The sequence below is a fragment of the Poecilia reticulata genome, chromosome 15 (assembly GCF_904066995.2).
Source record: "Poecilia reticulata chromosome 15, P_reticulata-male-v2, whole genome shotgun sequence".
Lineage (NCBI taxonomy): Eukaryota > Metazoa > Chordata > Actinopteri > Cyprinodontiformes > Poeciliidae > Poecilia > Poecilia reticulata.
Window position 1 is genome coordinate 7,719,892 of NC_088844.1, and position 19,417 is coordinate 7,739,308.

General features: G+C 43.6%; 1 protein-coding gene across 3 annotated transcripts in view; it reads left to right on the top strand.

The window, feature by feature from the left end:
• Window positions 1–19,188, top strand: part of meis1b (Meis homeobox 1 b) — a 106,804-nt gene extending 87,616 nt beyond the window's left edge. For 2 of the 3 annotated variants that reach the window (XM_081616641.1, XM_008428865.3), the window contains exon 10: window positions 8,279–10,636. In XM_081616641.1, the coding sequence (XP_081472767.1) occupies window positions 8,279–8,495 (217 nt within the window). In that variant the 3' untranslated portion in view covers window positions 8,496–10,636. Of the gene's footprint in view, window positions 1–8,278; window positions 10,692–11,571; window positions 11,670–18,426 lie in introns of those variants that run through there. The other variant, XM_008428866.3, reaches the window with a different exon arrangement.
• The last annotated feature ends 229 nt before the right edge of the window (window positions 19,189–19,417 follow it).

Consider the following 19,417-nt stretch of genomic DNA (forward strand, 5'->3'; position numbering starts at 1 on the left):
AGCTCCGTTAGATTTGTAATTGGCTGTGAATACTTTAGCAAGGCGCTGCGATTGGTCCATAAAGTTCTGAAGGGGGAAGAAAAAAAAAAAGTGAGAACGAGGAAAACTTTCCGACAAGCAAGAGCACGCAGTCACATTGTTCGTCTGTAACAAGGCATGTAGGTGTTTGTACTTGCTGAAAGCTGTGCAGACAAATTAGGGACGGTGCGTAATCTTTTGACTCAGTGCTAAATATGGTTTGCTAATGAATAGTTGCAGCTTTTATTTGTTTCTCTCCCTCTACCAAATCCGCATCTAAGCTGAAAGCTTAAAATTCCTCAAAACCAGTGGTTCTTATCTTGCGCTCAGGTTTTCCACAAATGCCCCCAAGATGCTCAGCCAAGGTGGGCACGGTTTGATTGATACAGACTGGGGAAGAAAACGTATTCATTAGCCGATAATGCATTTTGTTTTCACACGTTTCCAAGGGGGGATTAAGTTGAGATAAGGAAATGCAGGTAGGCATCATTTTTGGGAGGTTTTACTGCACAGGAAAGCAACAGCAAGAAGAACGTCTACGCAAAGAGATTCACATACAAAAATAAGCAGTGAAACTTGCAAAGAGGCCCAGTGAAAGTTTTGTTTTGAGTCACCTTCAGCTCCAATTATAACTTGGAGTACGTCTCCACCAGCTTTCTACATCTTTGTCTTTTCAAAATAAACCTTTTTCCAGTTTTTCACAGTTAACTTAGGTCTGGGCTTTCGCTGGGCAGTCCAAACTCCAAACTTTGCTTTGACCTAAACTATTGAATTGTAATTCTGACTTTATGTTCACATCTATCATTCTGTTAGAAGGTGAACCTCTGCAGGATTTGACAGTTTTCACTACTTTTTCTTTTCCAGAAATGCTCTAGATTTAGATCTAATGACTTTCCTACCTGCTCCCATTATGGCACAATGCTGCCACCACTGTGTTTTACAGTGGGGATGATGTGTTAGCGTTCCTCGACAAAAATGGTTTTGTGCATCTAAACTGAGGGTGATTGCTAATTGAGAGACTTTTTAAAGGAATTTCTTGCATTTGATTTTATTTTTGGGGTAGCGTAGTAAAAGAGTCGGAACATTTAGGCAGCCCACACTAGAAAAGGAAATCATTTTCATTCCACTTTACAAGAATAGAATAAAATAGAATAGAATAGAATAGAAACAGCCTTTATTGTCCTATAAAGGGGAAATTCAGGTGTAACAAATCTGGAACAAACTTCCAGAAAACTGCTAAACAGTCGAAACACTGAGTTCCTTTAAATCGAAACTAAAAACTGATCTGCTTAGAGTTGCTTTCGACCCACAGTCGGTCAACATACTTAAAGCACGTTGATGATTTTGATCGTGGCACACGACAAAATCCAATGTTTGTCACTGGTTTCAGCATTTGTACTATATAATGTTTATATGATGCAAAGCGCTTTGAACTGCCTTGATGCTGAAATGTGCAACACAAATCAACTTGATTAAACAGCAGCAACAGATATAAACGTTCACACAAAAAGTTCTTAGTGTTCAAAACAATATACAAAAAACAACAAAATATTGTGCAGCTATTAAAAATATAAATATTGGATGTATAACTGAGTTGAGTCGCTTTTCCAAAAATGTACATAACGTGTATTGAACATCGAAAAAGACAGACTGTTTACAACACAGGATATCGGTGCAGACTTTACTACTTTGCGCTAGTCTGTCATGCAAAACCCCCGTAATGTGGAAAAGTGTGAATACTCCAGCGAGGCGCACATAAACAACATAAATTCACTCTCGCTTGTAAAGTAAACAAGTAAATCCCAGATCCTTGTTTCCACTTGTGTTTATCCTTCGTGTTCACTTGGACGGGGACGTTCGGCTTTGTGCAGGCGGTCGATGTCAGTTAACATAAACTAATCTGGTTCATTCAGGAGGACGAGGGAGTGCTGCTGCGAAGGGAGGATCAAGCCGACTTGTCAGCCGGGGAGAGAAACTCATAACTGCACTTCCATCACACGCCCACAAGCAAGCATGCCTAAAAACGTCCACAAAATGCATGCAGCTTTTCTACAAAATCACGTTAGGCCTACAGTCAGGGCCACTATTTATTATTAGCGTGACTGCGCCACCGGCGTGTGGAGGAAGTATACGCGGGCCGGGGCGTTAATTGTGGTTTTGAGGCAGACAATTGATGCTAGGAAGCGCAGTGACAACCTGATGATAAGTACACAGCTACCCGTCAGAGCTTGCTTTTTTTCCTTTGTTGCGTATTAAATCAAACTGATTGGCAGGCAGGAGGAGTGTGTGTGCGTGTGCATGCGTGTGTGTGTGTGTGTGTGGTTGCAGAGTTATTTTAAGCGGCTCTCGGATATGAATATGCATGTCAGACTCTGTTGGCGTGCGCCGAAATGTGCCGACTGCTTCAGAATGAATGGAGCCGATCCCGAAATATCCAGCTGTGCTGCAAAACGTGGGGAGTTTGTGCAGGCCGCATGAGTGTGCAGAAATTGTCTCAGGTTACTAACTGGTGAGTGAGCGCCGAGGACGCAACGTTCGGCTCGTGTGTGTGTGTGTGTGTGTGTTTCAGTCTCATCTTACTGGCGTAATAGCTGGTTGTGGGCTCAGGAGACGTGTGACGACGTGCGCCGCAGATCCCGAGGAACTGCGCTTGAATTTAAATCAATGAGCTCGCAGAGTAACCTTTTGTGTATCCAATCTGCATCTTTCCAACACTCGTTATTAAATTATCCCCTAATTGGTCACGCAACAAAGGCAGCTGATGAAAAAGACAATTTCTTGCTTTTAATTGGGCATTTCACGTGCGCTTCGCGTACACCTGTGTGCAGCCGACTCGACTCAGTATGTCTGTGCATCTTTGTGTGTGTGTGTGTGTGTGTGTGTGTGTGTGTGTGTGTGTGTGTGTGTGTGTAATCAGAATGGGACATTAGCAAGGGCTTGGCAGACGCCGTCGCAATCAGTTCCACTCTTCCCAGTGAAGGAGGGAGAAAAGGTTGGAGAATTAATCGTTACATTAGAAGTGTTCAGTGCCTTGCAAGAGTTTTCATAACTCTTGAACTTTTGCACATTTTGTCACACCACAACCTTCAATGTAGTTCATCAGAGTAATGCATAATTGTAAAGTGGAATAAAAATTATGCATTATTTTTTAAAGAGTTTAAAGATTAAAGCCCTAACTGTCATTCATGTAAGTGTTTTTGGGATGGGAACTAAGAGGGTTTAAAGATCTGAAAAATGTGGCGTATGTTTGTTGTTCCACACCTTTTGCTATCATGCAGGTAAAAAATAGCGTTCCAAATCCACCTGATTTGTCTAAACTGATGAAGGGGAGAAGAAAATGAAAAAAGGCTAAGATTAAACTTTCAATGGTGCTGCATGATGCTGCCACAGTAGCGGCAGCATCATGCCTTGCAGAAGGTGTCCTTTGGCAAAGACAAGGAAGGTGATCAGATGGTTACCTTTAGAAACAAGATGTCCAACTAAACGCTCCTTGCAAGCAAACAATTTTCAAATATCAGTCTGTAGAGGTACATATCTTGAAAACCATACGTTTGTTTTCACACGAGTAGTCAAGTTTATTTCTGCATCACATTCCATCAACAAGACAGTTCAAAGTACTTTACATCATAAAAACATAATACAATCACCAATTATGAAACAAGTAATAAACATATTTTGTCAAATGTCAACATCAAAACCATCAGTACACATCAAGTATGTCGATCGATGTTCCAGTTACTACTAATCAAAGGAAACTGAACTGATTTAAAGGAACTCGGTGTTTCAGCTGTTTTGCAGTTTTCCTGATGTGTGTTCCAGATTTGTGGTGCATAGAAGCTGAATGCTGCTCCTCTGTGTTTGGTTCTGGTTCTGGAGATGCAGAGCAGAACCGGCACCCGAAGACCTGAGAGGTCTGGAAGGTTGCTACGACAACAGTAGATCTTTAATGCCAAGCCGTTCAGTGATTTATAAACTAACAGAACTCATTTGAAGCCTCTGAGCTACATGGAGTCAGAGGAAGGACTTCAGATTTGGGGTGATGTTTTCTATCATCCTGGTTCTAGTGAAAACGTGATCAGCAGCGTTCTGATTGACCTCTTGCAGTAATGAACACTGTGAACCACTTTAGTTTGATTTGTTCCATAAACAGATGAAAATGCAAGTTTTTTTGTTGTTTTTTACCATGAGTGAATGTGAAAAAGTTAAAGCGGCATGAATACTTTTACAAACCCTTCGTATGTAACGTTAGATACAGACACAATAAATCCAATCCAGTCTCTCAGCAACAGTTCATTGGCTCTGGTTCTGGTTCTGGTTCTGGCATCTGGTTGGCATGTTTTTGGATCCACTGTTCCGTCGGTTCAATCGTATGTCAAACATATGCGCCCCTGGTCGCACTCCAACTCCTGACCTCTGACGGCGTTCAGAGTGTGATGGATTCCCCGACCATCGTAAGTCATCTTCAGTCTTCCGTGTTTTTTTTGTTTTTTTTATACCCAACTTTATGCGTACCACCAGCGGCGGCGTGTCACACCAAAATAGCCCGGTCATTGTCGCCCAGTCGCCGGGCCGGATAGTGAAGCTCATTGTGTTGGATGGGAGGCCTGGGAGTGAGCAGGCCATAAACACCGGCCCTGTAGCACCCGGGGGGTCGCGCAAAGGTGAAGCCTCACTCTGGTTTTCTTTTCTCTCTTCCTTCCTCTTCTTTTTCACTCTTTCTTCTTCTCTTCCAGTCTTTCTCTGCGCCAGCTTATTAACGGGCACAGCAAGAGTGTCTGGTTTGCAGAGCCTGTTGCTTTTTCTTTTTTCAACCCCTCAGACGCTCTCACTCCTCCTATTCTCTTTCTCTCCATCTCTCCATTCCCTCGGCTGCTATTATGAGAGGCATTTTATCCTTTGTTCCAGGCCCCATGGTGCATCTGGCCGCAGATACGGGGACGACAGGGACAGGAAACCGGCATGGGTTTCTGAGAGGCGGAGGGAGTGTGCAGGGTCAGACTGTAGATTCGTTGCTAAGGGAGTCAGGTTGCCATTTTCCACCATAAAGGACGATAAGCAAGAGCCAGCTGGAGGAGGAAGCAGATACAGATAGGCAGAGCCGAACTTGCTCAAGAGTTTGCCCAACGCAATAAAATGTTTAGTTCTTAGAACTAACGTCGAGTTTCGAGCTGATTGCCTAACTTTCCACTCAAGACGTAGAAGGAAGGAAAAGAAGGGGCAAAGCAGAGCGAGAACAGATGCAAGGAGACATTAGGGAACGTCAAGAAGAAGAAGAGGTCAATCCTTAGCCAGCGCTGGCCTCAGGATGACCTCGTCCCTTCTGCGAAGGGTTTGAAGTGCAGAGGAGAGGAGAGTTAAAGGAATGCTCAGGCCTCCCTCAACCCTCTTTGCCCTCGCTCCTCCTCCTCCGCCTTCCATATCTCCCCCCGACCTCCCCAGCAAAAACAGGGTAACGGTTGGTGGGGGGGGGGGGGGACAAGAGAGGGAGAGCGAGCATTGGTGATAAAACTCCAGACGTTCCCTCATTTGATGGTGCTCTGCCATGTCAGTGCATTCTTGCATTCCTCCCTTTTCTTTTTAAATTTCTTTCTCCTCTCTCCTTTGAAATTCCATATCGGCGCGCTTTAATGTAGCAAATATAGAAGAAAAACTGCTACCAGCTCCACTTCCAATTATGTTGTTTCTGCTTCTATTGACAAGAAGTGTTTCTGAAGCAGCTTAAACGCGGCAAAAACACAAAAATCTATTTTTGGTCTAGTTTCTAGTGTAAGTATCTTGGTACACTTAAAGTAAGACTAAACTAACTTACAAGTAACTTTTCAGCAAGAAATAGGAGCTTGTTTTTAGTAAATAATTTCATAATATTGATAAAGTGTTGGCAAATTATTTCACTTATATCAAGACATTTTTTCCCATGTTATAAGTGAAATGATCTGCAAGACAAACTAATACTACTTCATCAATATCAAGTAATTATTGACTTAAAACAAGCTCTATATATTCCTGAAAAGTGACGTGTAAGCCAGATTTGTCTTTTTTAAGGATACTAAGACATTTGCATTAGAAATTAGACCAGAAATACTTGGTAAGAGTTTGTGTTTTTGCAATGAAGGACATAACAGTTGTAAAGAAAATTCCAGCAAACAATAAGGCTGTTAATCTTTCCTTTTTTACTGGCTCGCTTTGCCATCCTCTGTCTCCCTAATTCCCTGCAGGTCCGTCTTCAAACCATAAAACCGAGGAGGAACACAAAAGCACTTCTGATGAGGGAATATTAAAGAAATTTAAAGCAAGGGAGTTCCCCTCGCTCTTCGGGGTCCAAACAGATGCGGCATGTTTGCGTCCCTTTGTCTCCTTCCTCCCCTTCTCGCCCATACCCTGAGCTCATAAACGTTTCATTTTCCAGCTTTTTAAAAAGTCTCCCACTACCATTGTTCCCCCCCTTAAGTTCGGTTAATGCCCCCCTCCCCTCCCCTTTCAGAGATGAAACAGAAGTGTCCGGTCGGGCAACAGCAGGAACACATAAATCAAGTCAGAAGCCCCCCGAGAGTCCTCTCTCCTTGGGGTCATTACAGGCCAAGGGGTCATTTCAGAAGGGGTTAGGCTGACCGAGACCAGATCGGTTCCTATGTGAACATGCACAATTAATAGGTGTGAATACATGTAGGAGAGGCATTAACTCTGTGTGTGATAAAAGTGCAAGAGACCGTTTTAAAATGAGTTTGTGTTTGTTTGTGTTGCCTCTTTGGGGTGTTTTCCAGTGTAATGATGTTTTCTGAAGACCAGTAAGACAAAAGGTGACCAAGTCCCAGTTTTAGTTTCACAATGTTGTTTTTGAATGTAGAAAGTCAACATAACGCCATGCTAAGATGAGAAATAATCTGTTTGCTAGTTATACTTAGGCCTGTCGCAGTCAATCAATAATCACATAAATTAAAATGAGTTCAGTAATTTCTGTTTTTACGAGTTATCGTTTTTGACTTTTCTCTCCCTTTTATACTAAAAACTGGATGACAAAAGTCTTCAGTTTGGTGATTTGGTCTCAACTAGCCATTTTTTTGAAGGATTACTTTTTTTCATAAAAACTTGACAATTCATTTTATTTGTTGTTTCTGTTGTATTATTTTGGATATTTAAAATGTCTTCCAGTTCCATTGTTTATTGATCTTTGAGACTTGTGTTCTTGCGCTTTTATGCCAATCCTGTTATATTACTTGAAAATGGTCTTACAGCAACAATATTATCGTCTATTGCAATAATGTCTGGGACAATTTATCATCCAGCAAAATTTATTTGTATCTTAGCAGGTCCACTTGTACTTTTTTAAGACTTCTTCTGATACAATCCCTTACTTTGTTTAGAAGCAATAGTCCTTACAGGCAGCAAAAGCCCAACCAGATTGCTGGGGTTAAGGGTTAGAGGTAAGGTGTGAAAGAGTTGAGTTATGTACTGGCAATGGCTAAGTTCAGGGTGATGTTGGGGTTAGGCACTAATGGAGTAACAAAAAAAAAATGAACAGAGTTCAAGACCGTGTCCTATTAAGGACAGAAATACCAATGGTTTGACTGCACTTTTACAGGAGGTCATGAAGAGGTTAGTGCACAAAAACTGCACAGACTAAAAGAAGTAACACACGGTCACCTGTCACTGGATAAAAACAATGCCTCTCACCAGAGGCAACGTGCCACGCGTCTCCGTCAGCAACACCCCGCCGTGTTCGAAGCTGAGCGTGTTAAACCGTCAGCAATCTCAGCCCGTCGGGAGGCGGAACGCCTCGGATAAAAAAGAGACGGGTCGCAATGTTTCCAGACAGGCGCAGAGAGAAGATTCTGCCTCCACAAAGACCCCAGTGTTCAGGCTGACTCTTGATTTTTTTTTTTTTTAGGCAGGTTTCCACAAGTTCTGGAGTCCCTGACTGTTCAAAGACAACTATTTTAATAACTGAGGCAGTTAAGATGTGACTTTCGCTGTTGCTCTGCAGCAGCTTTACGGGGCTCAGCGTCGCTTATGGAAGAATAATTACTCCTTATCACTGTTATGGTTTGCTAAAGAGAAAAAGGCGACTTTGGAAATGTGGTGGTTTTTGTGCTGCCTGCCAAGATCTTCAGGGTATTAGTCAGCATTTTTCCCCCCTTAATCTTGTTTTGAGTAAAGCTCTGACTGTGTTTCTGTGTTTTTGTCTCCTCTCCTTCCTTTTCTCTCCTCCTCCCCCTTGCGATCCTCCCCTCCGCCCCCCCCCCCCCCCCCCCGCTCTCTGCAGGTTCATTAATGCGCGGAGGAGAATAGTGCAGCCCATGATCGACCAGTCAAACCGTGCAGGCAAGTCTCCTATAGTTACTGTTTTCAAGTCGTGCAGGCTTAAGCCAGCCCAAGTCCATGCACCCGGAGGCCTCTCAGTGGGTAAATACGGGACTGATGTGCCCTTCTTGGAATGTCCAAATCCTTCAGGGAATTCCCCCCCCTTCCCTCTGTACTGACCAATAAAGTTAAAAGGCAAAATATCTCGACATTAACAGCAACCATTAATCAATCTTGACGTGCCATGTGGAGTGAGAAAGTAAAGTATTCACCTCTTTGCCAATTCGTAGCCCTACTTTGTACCCGCATGTTGGCCTTTCCTACAATTTGCCAACAATTTGGACAAGTCCTGACGTCAGATTTACCCATGGATGACAAACTAGGTACAAATTGATACATGGTTTGCACGAAACGTTCCTATGGTGGCTTTGAATTGATTTGTGGTCAAGACAAAAACAACTCCAAGATGGGTACAAAATCCCAGCATTGGAGACAACTGAAGCTGCCAAAGTATGAAATGGCAAAGCGGCGAAACGTCCAGCTCTCGTTAATGATGAGAGACTTTTTCTTTTTCTTGTTATCCTGCTCACAAAGCTAGCTGTGTTCTCAGAATAGTTTCTTCTTAACCTCTTCCTGCCCCTTTTCACCTAACAGGTACAAAGTAAATAAAAAAAGAAAAAACAAAAACAAATCCTCCACCAAGACTCAAACTATAACCTAGAGAGACCTACGCCCGTTTCTTTTTTTGGTTTGACCGCTGATTGGCTTTTTTGGCTCTGGACCTGTTTTTACCCCCACCCCTTCCACCCCGCAACTCCCAACTGCTTTAAACACCCTCCCTCAACTCTATTTGCGGCTGTTTTAGGGAGCAAGGGGGGAAGGAGTGAGCAGTCCCCCTGGTGCATGGCTTGGTTTTGGACTGCTGTAAACTTTATTACCTGTAATAGGGGTGAGAGGTCATGGTGGCATTAAGGGAGAGGGTAGGGTGGTTGGGGAGGGGGGATAGTAAAGTTCAAAGGCATTCAGTGGGGCTGAGGTCCTGCTTTTGCTTGACTGGCCGCCAAACGGCCTAAATCGAAGGTAAGTGGCTTTCTATGGGAGCAGAACAATGGAGGGGTGCAGAAAATAAGGAATCGGATCGGGTTGCACATATTCTTGCCGCTCAGTTTTAGTCCGTATTTATAAGATAAAGTATTAAGATAGGAGCAGATTCTGGGACCAATCAGTAAGAATGAACTTTTGTTGAAAACCGGATCGGGCCTCAACCTGGATCTCATTTTGCTCCTTTGATCGTATGTATAATTATACATCGGGGGGCAGCAACGGTTTACGTTAAAAGCATTGCTGTATTACGTGCCAACGTGTCTTTTATTAAATATCTGTTGGAGTGGCTGGACATGTCAAGCTTCACAGTCAAAATGAAATAACTGAAATGTTTTGGATTTACAAAATGAAATTTGAAATGTTCCCGCATGTGACATTTAAAATCTACCTGTCTTCAAACGTCTCTTTATTACTAAATAAGAGTCCACATGTTTAATAACCCTTCACTGTCATGACAACACTGGTGTCCTCGTTGACCCATTTGACGTTTAATCTACAAATTTTCGCAAAACTTTGTGAGTATACAGCTAATGTTAAAAAAAAAAAAAAAAAAACTTTACAGTCTCAGTGTTTCCATTAAATAAGAAACCAAATTAAAATCACAATACTCAAACAGTATCAGTTGTCATTTCAGCGTAAATAAAAAATAGTTTTCCTTAGCGCAGACAGGGAAGTCTAGGTACAATCTGGAAAACTAGCTTCCCATCGATCCACCTCTTTGTGTTGGTCTTTCAAATAATTAAAATCTATAAAATATTTGGTGACAAATATGACTTCTCGACTGTTTTCAGAGCTTCTGGCCCCATGGCAGAATCCTGCTGTCTTGACATTTAGATTGAACTTGAAGTAAGCATCAAACTAAAATTTCAACAAGTCAATCCCTCCAACTAAAGTCAGTCCGTGTCTTAAATGTGCCGTAGCGTAGATTAAACTCTTATTCTGATCCCTATTAGACCATTTATCTGTGTTAAAGTTCACCAGGGGCTTACAGCAGACAGCTAGCCATAGCAGCATGGAGCAGAGTGACGTGGAAAGACAGCAGAGTCTTCCTGTGCGTGCACCAGCCAACAGATGATCCCGCACCGTCCGCTGAGCTTTAATTAAAAGGACTAATTGACCACTCTGCTCCCTCCCACCGGTCCCTCCTTCCCTCCCTCCCTCTTCTTCTCCCGCATCCACAGTAAGTCAAGGAGCTCCCTACAATCCAGATGGCCAGCCAATGGGTGGCTTCGTCATGGACGGCCAGCAGCACATGGGAATCAGACCACCTGGTATGGCTTTCTCTGCGTGTCTGTCCTTTTCTTCACTCTGTTGTTCCTCCTATCTGTCTTCAGTCTGTTCCTGCGGGTTTCTTTGGCTCGCTTCCACCCATTTTCCTCCCAACATCACCTCGCCCTCTACAACCTTTGTGTCCTCCTCTGCGTTTCTTCAGACGTAGATGTGTTCTTCGGCCAATATCTGCCATGTTGATGTTTAATTTAATCTTCACGCTGACAGAAAAGCTCTTATTGTGAACTTTTGCAGTCGCTGCTTGTTGCTTTGGGTAGAAACAGCAGGATGTGCACTCCCAAAAACACTTAGAAAGATATGCGCACACACACACACACACACACACACACACACACACACACACACACACACACACACACACACACACACACACACCGTTTCCTCCCCCTCTTTCCTGGATACACCAGAACAGGTGTGCTCAATCACATTACACCACCATCCTCCTCCTCACTCCCACTCCCCTTAAAACTCAGTCCCTCTCTCACGCCATCAGCTTTAATCCCAGAGTTTGTCCTTAAGCTCTTCTTCTCCTCCTCTATCCCCTGTTTTCTGTGATTCTCTCTCAAGTCTGCAACCCAATCTCAGCCTCCACTCGAAGTCAGCAGGTTTAGATAAACTGCCGGCCGACTTAACCACCCTGCACCCCACCTAAAAACACTTCCACACACCTCTCCCAGCCAAATCCACGGGGCTTTGTTGCCATGCTGTCTGTCAAATTAGCTTCATAGCGAAACCACACTGTTGCTAAGTGCGGTCTGCTTTGAACAATTTCCTGTTTGAAGTAATCAACAGTAAATTTGTACACAATCAGCCAGAGGCTACACATTTTTAATTTTTACGTTTCCTCTTTGTGTCCTCCAGGGCCGATGGGTGGAATGGGCATGAACATGGGCATGGAAGGTCAGTGGCACTACATGTAGCCCTACCCGAGTCTGACCAATCACAACGCAATGGGGGATGTAAGTAGACGCTTAAACAAACTGATTTTAGACTGATGTAGTCCTTTTTCTTACACTCTTCAGGTGTGAGTGGCATCTGAAGGTGTTTTCACACCTGATGGTCCTGTAGACGTAGTTCGATTGGCGACCAAAGCCCCTGTTGCCTTTTCAGCTGCAGCGGTTCATTGTGTCAAACAAGCCACGCAGTTTCAAAAGCCTGTTAATCCCTTCGCCAGTAGTGGCTCTGCACCAAGAACTGAAGAAGGAAAAGACACAAAAACTTTTGAAGATTCAGTGAGCACACCTTCCTTCTTCTCGAAATGTAAACTTAAATAGAGAAGCGTCAGATTTTAGCATTTAGTTTACATTTTTCCCCATTGTACTCAAATTGGAGGTAGTTTTTTTTTTTTTTTTTTTTTAATTCAAGGTTACGCTGCTAATATAAAAATAAATGTATTGTGATTAGTATCATTCAGGTCTACATATTTCTACGCATATTTATCAGGGCACCAAAAATCATATACTTTTTTATATATGTGCTATGGGAGCAGAGGTGACGTCACACTGTGTGAGAGAGGATTGAAGAAAACCTCTGTAAAACAGGTGTTAGATATAAAACAAAGACAAAATTACTTTTGTTTTCACATTATATGTTAGCAGTTTATGTTACTCGTTAGCGCAGCCAGCACCCCAGGAAGTGATCTGTTCCTTTGCGTTGATATTTCCAAAAAGGTTGCCAAAGTTGCTTTTGCTTTTTTGCAGCCTAATTAGGATTTTTGGCACAAAATATACCCTCTTTTTAAACAGCTTCTTACATCTGTGTGCCTCCTTCCTACTTAATCTTTAGTCATTTTCAGTGATACCTAAAATAACATACGTTTGTGTTTGAATGTTTCCACATTGAAACCTGAAGCAACCGAAGTTGATTTTTCTTCGTGTCTGAATGGGTTTTAGATACAAACATTCTCTTGTTCTCCACCAAGCGGATTTCCACTGTAGCTTTTTCTTGAGCGTTCCCACCCTCGGTGTGGTGATAAGAGCCTTTGATCTCGTCCGTGTAACTCTGTGTACGTTCTGTCGCTGTGTGTCGTTGTCACACGTCCAAAAGCTACAAAATCAAACAGGAGAAGCAAAAAAAGAGAGAGAGATGAACTATGAAGGGTTAAAGTAACACGCAGTGTAATAATATATTACAGTACGGATTACTAATAAAGAAAATGTTCAAAATCGAGACAAAGTTCTGAAAGAATAAACCGTTTGTACACAGATTTTTTTGTGTGTTAGCTCGTGGCAAGGAGGAAGAAAAAAGGGGGCGGGGATGGGTTGGGACAGGAGATGGGTGGTGGGGTGGGGACCTATAGTGAGAAGGGAGGGGGCAGGTAGAAGGTTACTATGACAACAGACTGATTGGCAAAAATGTAAGCAGTCGTTGCTGGTGCAAGGAGAGCGAGAGAAGTGCGCGCCCCTTAAGTGTCATAAATCTGCTGGGTTGCTGTTGATGCATGAGCCGCATTAATACACACATGCTAACCAGCTACAGGGAGCCCACCACCACCACCACCACCACCACCTCCACCACCACCTCCACCCACCCTCACTGTCTTCCTCATGCTCGCTCCAACATTGTGCTTTTTCTCACTGTCAATTTTCCTCCCTCCATCTCTTTCACACAACACCTTTTTCTAGATTTTTTTTCTTCTTCTTCTTCCTTCTCACTTCTCCCCCACTCTTCTCCTCCCATCCTCTCTCTCTCTTTCTCTCTCTCTCTTACTCCTTCCCTCACTCTTGCCCCAGGGCAAAACAGACTCCCACATAATTCTGGTTGTATACAGGCTGTGGATGGTGTCACAGCCGCACATTGTGTTTTAAAGCGGCGCCGGGTCCAATCTCAGCCGAACATCATTGTTTTCCCCTTGCTGTGTGTGCCACCACACAACGTTCATAAGTGAAATAAATACATGCTGATGCGTGGGCGTTAGCCTGTGTACCTCCACGCTGGCCCGTATAGTGGTATATGTGTGTGTGTGTGTGTATGGTAATAGGATTACTCCTGGCACAGAGAGGGGACACAAACTACTGCAAAATGGAGGAGGTAGCCAGCAGGGTATGGAGCTTAGCCGGGCCTAATTGACTAGATCCAAATTAAATATGCCGTCACCGGAGGTGTGACCAATGGATTTGACTTATTCAGTTTACAAAAATAGGGACCATTAACCCTCTGCACTAGGCTCACACGCTGTAGTGGGAAATATATATAAATATATATATATATATTCTGCCTCGAATGTTGCGACAACAGAAGACTGGCGATCTCATCTCATGCGGGACGCAGGAAGAGTAAGGTAGGAGAAGAAGAAGAAGAAGCTAAACATGTTTTTTGTTTTGTTTTGTCCGCGTTGTCACCGCCGCCGTGTGAAGTGAGTAAACACGAGGGCCGGTTTCAGCAGCTTTCTTTCCAAGCAGCTGCTAGCCTTCCCAGCAGACCGCGCTTTAAACAGCCTCAATTTGCCTGCTGAATCCCGTAATTGGGCCACCAGAGGAATCCTCGGTGAGACGGGGCAAAGCGCGGAAAAGACGGGAAGAGTAGAGAGGAGGGAGGGAGAGAGAGAGAGAGAGAGACGGAAATAAAGGACAGAGACGGCGAGGAAGACTGAAAGAAGATGGGAGGGGCGGATGAAGAGAGAGAGAGAGAGGGAGGAGAGGAGCCGAGAGACGGATGATGACAGAAAAAAAAAAAGTCTCGTCTCCACAAACTAGTCTTTCCCCCCGTACAGCTTCATCAGCTCCGTCGAATTTTCTTCCTCTCTCCCCTTTTTTTTTCTTTTTTTTTTCTAGGTCATTTAAAAGTAAGCGATGTGTTATACTCTTTCACGACCAATTAAATTAATAGGTTATTACATGAGGGAGGAGTGGGGACAGTTATCTTATTTGATTAAGAGAGCACAGGTTCATTATATTTTATAAGCAATTTTCATTAGCGGCGTTTGAGGTTTTTGTTACTGCGGGGGCTAAATTGAGCGGTTATTGTGCCGAGCCTCGGCTACAGAAGGTGTGCCTGGCAGTCACACCGCAACATTAGTTAAAACTAAAGCCAATTAGTCCTGCTTAGTGGAGAGCGTTATGCCTTCCACCCAATGATGATTACGGAGCTTATATCCCCTTGCGAAACAATACACCTGTCAGCAGAGATGGAGCCCAGCAAGTCGAGCAGAAGCGAGCCGAGCCTTTGATTGCAACGGGAATGACTCTCGGATGACCCTTACCACGTTTCCCCTTCTTCCTTCCCTCCTTTCCTTCTCTGTCTCTTTGCTTTCCTTCTCACACAAAATTAGCCATGTGCGCCCCTCCCCCCCATCTCCCCCCTGAAAAACTGTAATTTTGGGGCTTCAGGAGAATTATCACAGAGTGGAAGACTTAATTGTGACGCAGAGAGTATGGAATTTGTTTCTCGGTTCTCGCCCATTAGGAGCCCCCCCCCCCAAATCGACAACGCTTGAATGAACGGATGCTTTCTCCGCCAGTCTCGGCTGGAGACCCTTTGTCCCAGAATTCATCGCTGAAATCATTAAGCGCAAATTTGTTAATCTTCCGCCGATGGGGGATCAAGATCCCTTCCCTCAACCCCGACTTCCACAAACCCTCCAACTATCACACAAAACTTCTTCTTTTTTTTTCTTTTTTTTCTTGTGGAGGAACCTTGACTATGAAGCAACTGGAAGGAAAAGAAGGAACACAGCAAAAAAAAAAAAAGACAAAACAGGTCCCCATGGAGTTTGCGTGGCCCCTTGTATTGTCCATGTGAATGTGTGTCCCTGTTGATTCGGCCCCTATGGAATCCCCCCTTCAGAGTCGGGGAAATGAGACTTACAGCTCAATGTATTGATTTGCTTATTAGGTGAAAAACCCCATAAGCAACGTTGAGCTCTTCCAAGCACTCATAGCATTATTGGCCTCTTGACATGAGTTTACCGCAGTAATCAGTGCAGTCTTGTTAACCTGAGGTGAAAAAAATGCAGGAAAGACGCACGACTCCGCCAATAGTAATATAGTCTGTTAGAGTTCACCGGCTAAGGTTTTAGGAAATCTGACTCAATTCTGCTGACTGGAAATCCTGAATTTTAGGATCAAAAACAGAATTAATCCAAGTATTTCTGGTCTGGTTGTAGTGCAAATATCTTAGTACACTGGAAATAAGACATTTACTGACAAATAACTTTTCAGCAAGATTGTACAAGCTTGTTTTAAGTCAATAGTTCCTTAATATTGGCAAAAAGTACTAGATCCACTGGCAGGTTATTTTACATTTAATGACATTTTTCCCATCTACCAGTGGAGCGAGTACTTTATCATCAAAATTAAGAAATTATTGACTTAAAACAAACGCCTATATCTTGCTGAAATGTTACATGTAAGTTATTTTTGTCTTATTTCCAGGGTACTAAGATATTTGCACTAGAATCTAGACAAAAAGATTCAAAGTTTGGTGCCTGTCACATAGAAAATAACACCTAGAACCCACCATAAACAGCTAAGCTAGCACAATATTTCACACTTGTCTTAAACACGCCACACTTTTTCTGCTTTGTTGAAAACTGATGGATGAGGGGAGGCAGGAAACTATTATTGTTCTCGTGCTCCTTATCCTTTTCCTTTTGCGCTTTTGTCTCATGTGTAATGGTCATCTGGTGTATACGTGTGTGTGTGTGAATGTGTGTGTGTGTGTAGCGTTCGCGTGGACGGCGCTCTCAGGTGACAGCCGTCTGCGGCTCTCGCTTCTCGCTCTTTGGCTTTGACAACAACGCCGGTCACGTGCGCTCGCCGGTCACTCCCCACCTGCTGACAGACGGATGAGCGTCTTTGTTGCTGCGAAGAGAAAGATTTCTTCTTTACCCTCTGCGTGTTTCTGAGGAAGTTTGCCGTCAAGCTGCACCGGTTTGAAGTCGTTTCGGATAGCTTACGAGAGTCTGTCTCAGTTGTTGACTAGTCTCTCGTCAGAGACAATACCTAGGGCTTATTCCGAGTTACCTCGTAGTCCAGTTCAACAGATTATCCAGGAAATGTTATGCACTCAACCTTGGTATCGCTTCAAGCTGATCATGTGTGTTTGGTCTCTAAGTCCTTTCCTCCTGTTAAAGTAGCATTACTGTTGGGTGTAGGATTAACTCACTACATCCTTCAAAACCCTCTGTCTGTCTCATGCATCGGCACAGTATGTGGATTCCTGCTGTGGTTCTGACCCAGATTATCATCGTTCTGTTCGCATAGACACATAGGCACACAGCGACAAAAGCGACCCATGTCTGACTTTTTTTTTGCAACTTTTTCACCGGTGCAACCTTTTCACCCAAAAAAATCTGGTCTGTCCCACTTCCACATGTGGCACTGATTTGGATTCATATCCGATTGTTCTTAAGTCTCAACGGTCGTGTTGCATTTCATACGCCTTTTATGGCACTGACGTGAGACATATCTGTGCCAGAAAAAGCCACACGCTTTAAATCCGGATGTAAACGATGGCTGAAAATTATGATTATGAACTTAGGAAACAAATCTTTGTCTTTGAAGCGCATCCAAACAGACTTCCCTTCAGAAGTTGCTCCACAAAAGGCCATTGCTAGCACTTGTACTTTCTTGCTATTAGCTTCCTTTGTGTTACGGTCTTGCTACGATTCAGCTCCCATTGCTGACTAAACTTTAAAATCGATCCACAAAAGTTTCCATCCATTATTACTTCTGTGCTGCAGTGAGACGTCAACGTTCTTCTTCAGCGCTTGCGGAGCACTTTATGTACACGTTCACACAGAAGTCTGATTTCTGTCACATTTAATTAACAGATGAATGACAAGAAAAATCCCATTTCAGTGAGAGAAATAGAATTGAGCATCAAGACCTGCTGTGTGGACATAACCACACTGAACTACTCCAACAGGAAATGTCACAATGTTTACATGCTTCAACATGAAAATGTCTAGTTCTGTCTGACTGATTATTGCTGTTAATGACTGATTGTTATTTAACTCATTTAGTATAATTATTTATTGTTACAAGTTCTGCTGCTGAAAGGCTGCACAGTGGTGCAGTTGGTAGAGCTGTTGCCTTGCAGCAAGAAGGTTCTGGGTTCGATTCCCGGCCTGGGGTCTTTCTGCATGGAGTTTGCATGGTTTCCTCCCACAGTCCAAAAACATGACTGTCAGGTTAATTGGCCTCTCCAAATTGCCCCTAGGTGTGAGTGTGTGTGTGCATGGTTGTGTGTCCTGTCTGTCTCTGTGTTGCCCTGCGACAGACTGGCGACCTGTCCAGGGTGAACCCCGCCTCTCACCCGGAACGTTAGCTGGAGAACGGCACCAGCAACCCTCCTGACCCCACTGAGGGACAAGGGTGTAAAGAAAATGGATGGATGGATGAACTGGTGCTGAAATAGTTTCTGCTCTGAAGTACTGCAGACTCCTTGAAGTTTTTCACACTTTGTCATGCTACAACAGAAAATGATTGTATTTCATTCTGATTTAGCATTGTGTGTTTCTCTGCCTGCTCCCCTTTACTCTAATATCCATTAAAAAAAATTCCCCATCTCCAGTTTCTTACAACCCAAGCATCAGACGCAGTGAACATGTGGAAGCAGGGGCTTTGGTTGAATGACAACATTTTGATGTACACCCAAAACGCCACTTGCACATAAACACCTTCCCATACCTTCTGTCGTTTACAGTGCTGTCTAACACGGCCAGTTTAAAACGGATTATTGAGTATTGATCAGTTGAATATTCTCTCTCCTCAGAGCTGGAGGGAAATCGTGTGTCTCCCAGAGGCCCGTGGCGCTAAGGAACGGCACACCTCGACTTCCCGACGCCAGTAACCAACGAAAACAAGACTCCGGACTCAGCGACCGTTTCATCTGGCCGACGCCCGTCACCTGGACGTCTGCCATGGCTGCCTCTAATCTCTTTCCACCAGAATCGAACTGAGCTGCGTTGATCAAAATTCGGCCAAGTGCAGGAAGACCTGACTCCTGAAAGAATACCGCTTCTTCTTCTTCTTCTTGTTCTCTGGTTGGCACAAGACTTCAGTCCCTTTGCTGCTGCCCAGTCGCCCCACGCGGATTCCTCCATCAAAGTGATTGTGATTGACTCTTTTCGGGCGATTTGCCTGTACCTCCGGCGAATGTGGTACCCAGTTGATCTATTTTCGACTCTTGAGGACAAATGTTAAAAGACTTCTTTTTATGAGGAGCGCTCTACTCTTTGGGACGGAGGATGTGGACCAAAGAGAAGCCAATGTCTGTAAAGGACAGGAGGAGGTGCCCTTTAAAAAAAAATACAGTGGATTAAGACCTGGATGGAGAGATGGCAAGAGTGATGAAATTAAAAAGTATAAAACTATATCAAGCCCTAGTTTGGGAAGTGAGTTGAGAAAGAAAATATACTGTATACTGTTGTAAAATTACGCTGGACTCTCACAAGAACTGGGAAACTAAGTATTGTAAATGCTATTGTATTGTTCTGCATATTATGTTGTTTCTAATAGATTTTTTAAAAAAGGATGTGAACTTTTTTCTCTTTTTTTCTGGTTTCTTTACGGATTCTCTTATCTGTGGGTGTGCGTGTGTGAGCGTGTGTGTGTGTGTGTGTGTGTGTGTGTGTGTGTGTGTGTGTGTGTGTGGGCACGCACCGTCCCAACCTCCAGTTCCATTGAACTACGTTGCATTTTTTCTTTTCTTTTGGAAAACAAAGTAAAATCCGATGTCCGCACTTTCTCACAGCCTTTGTGGA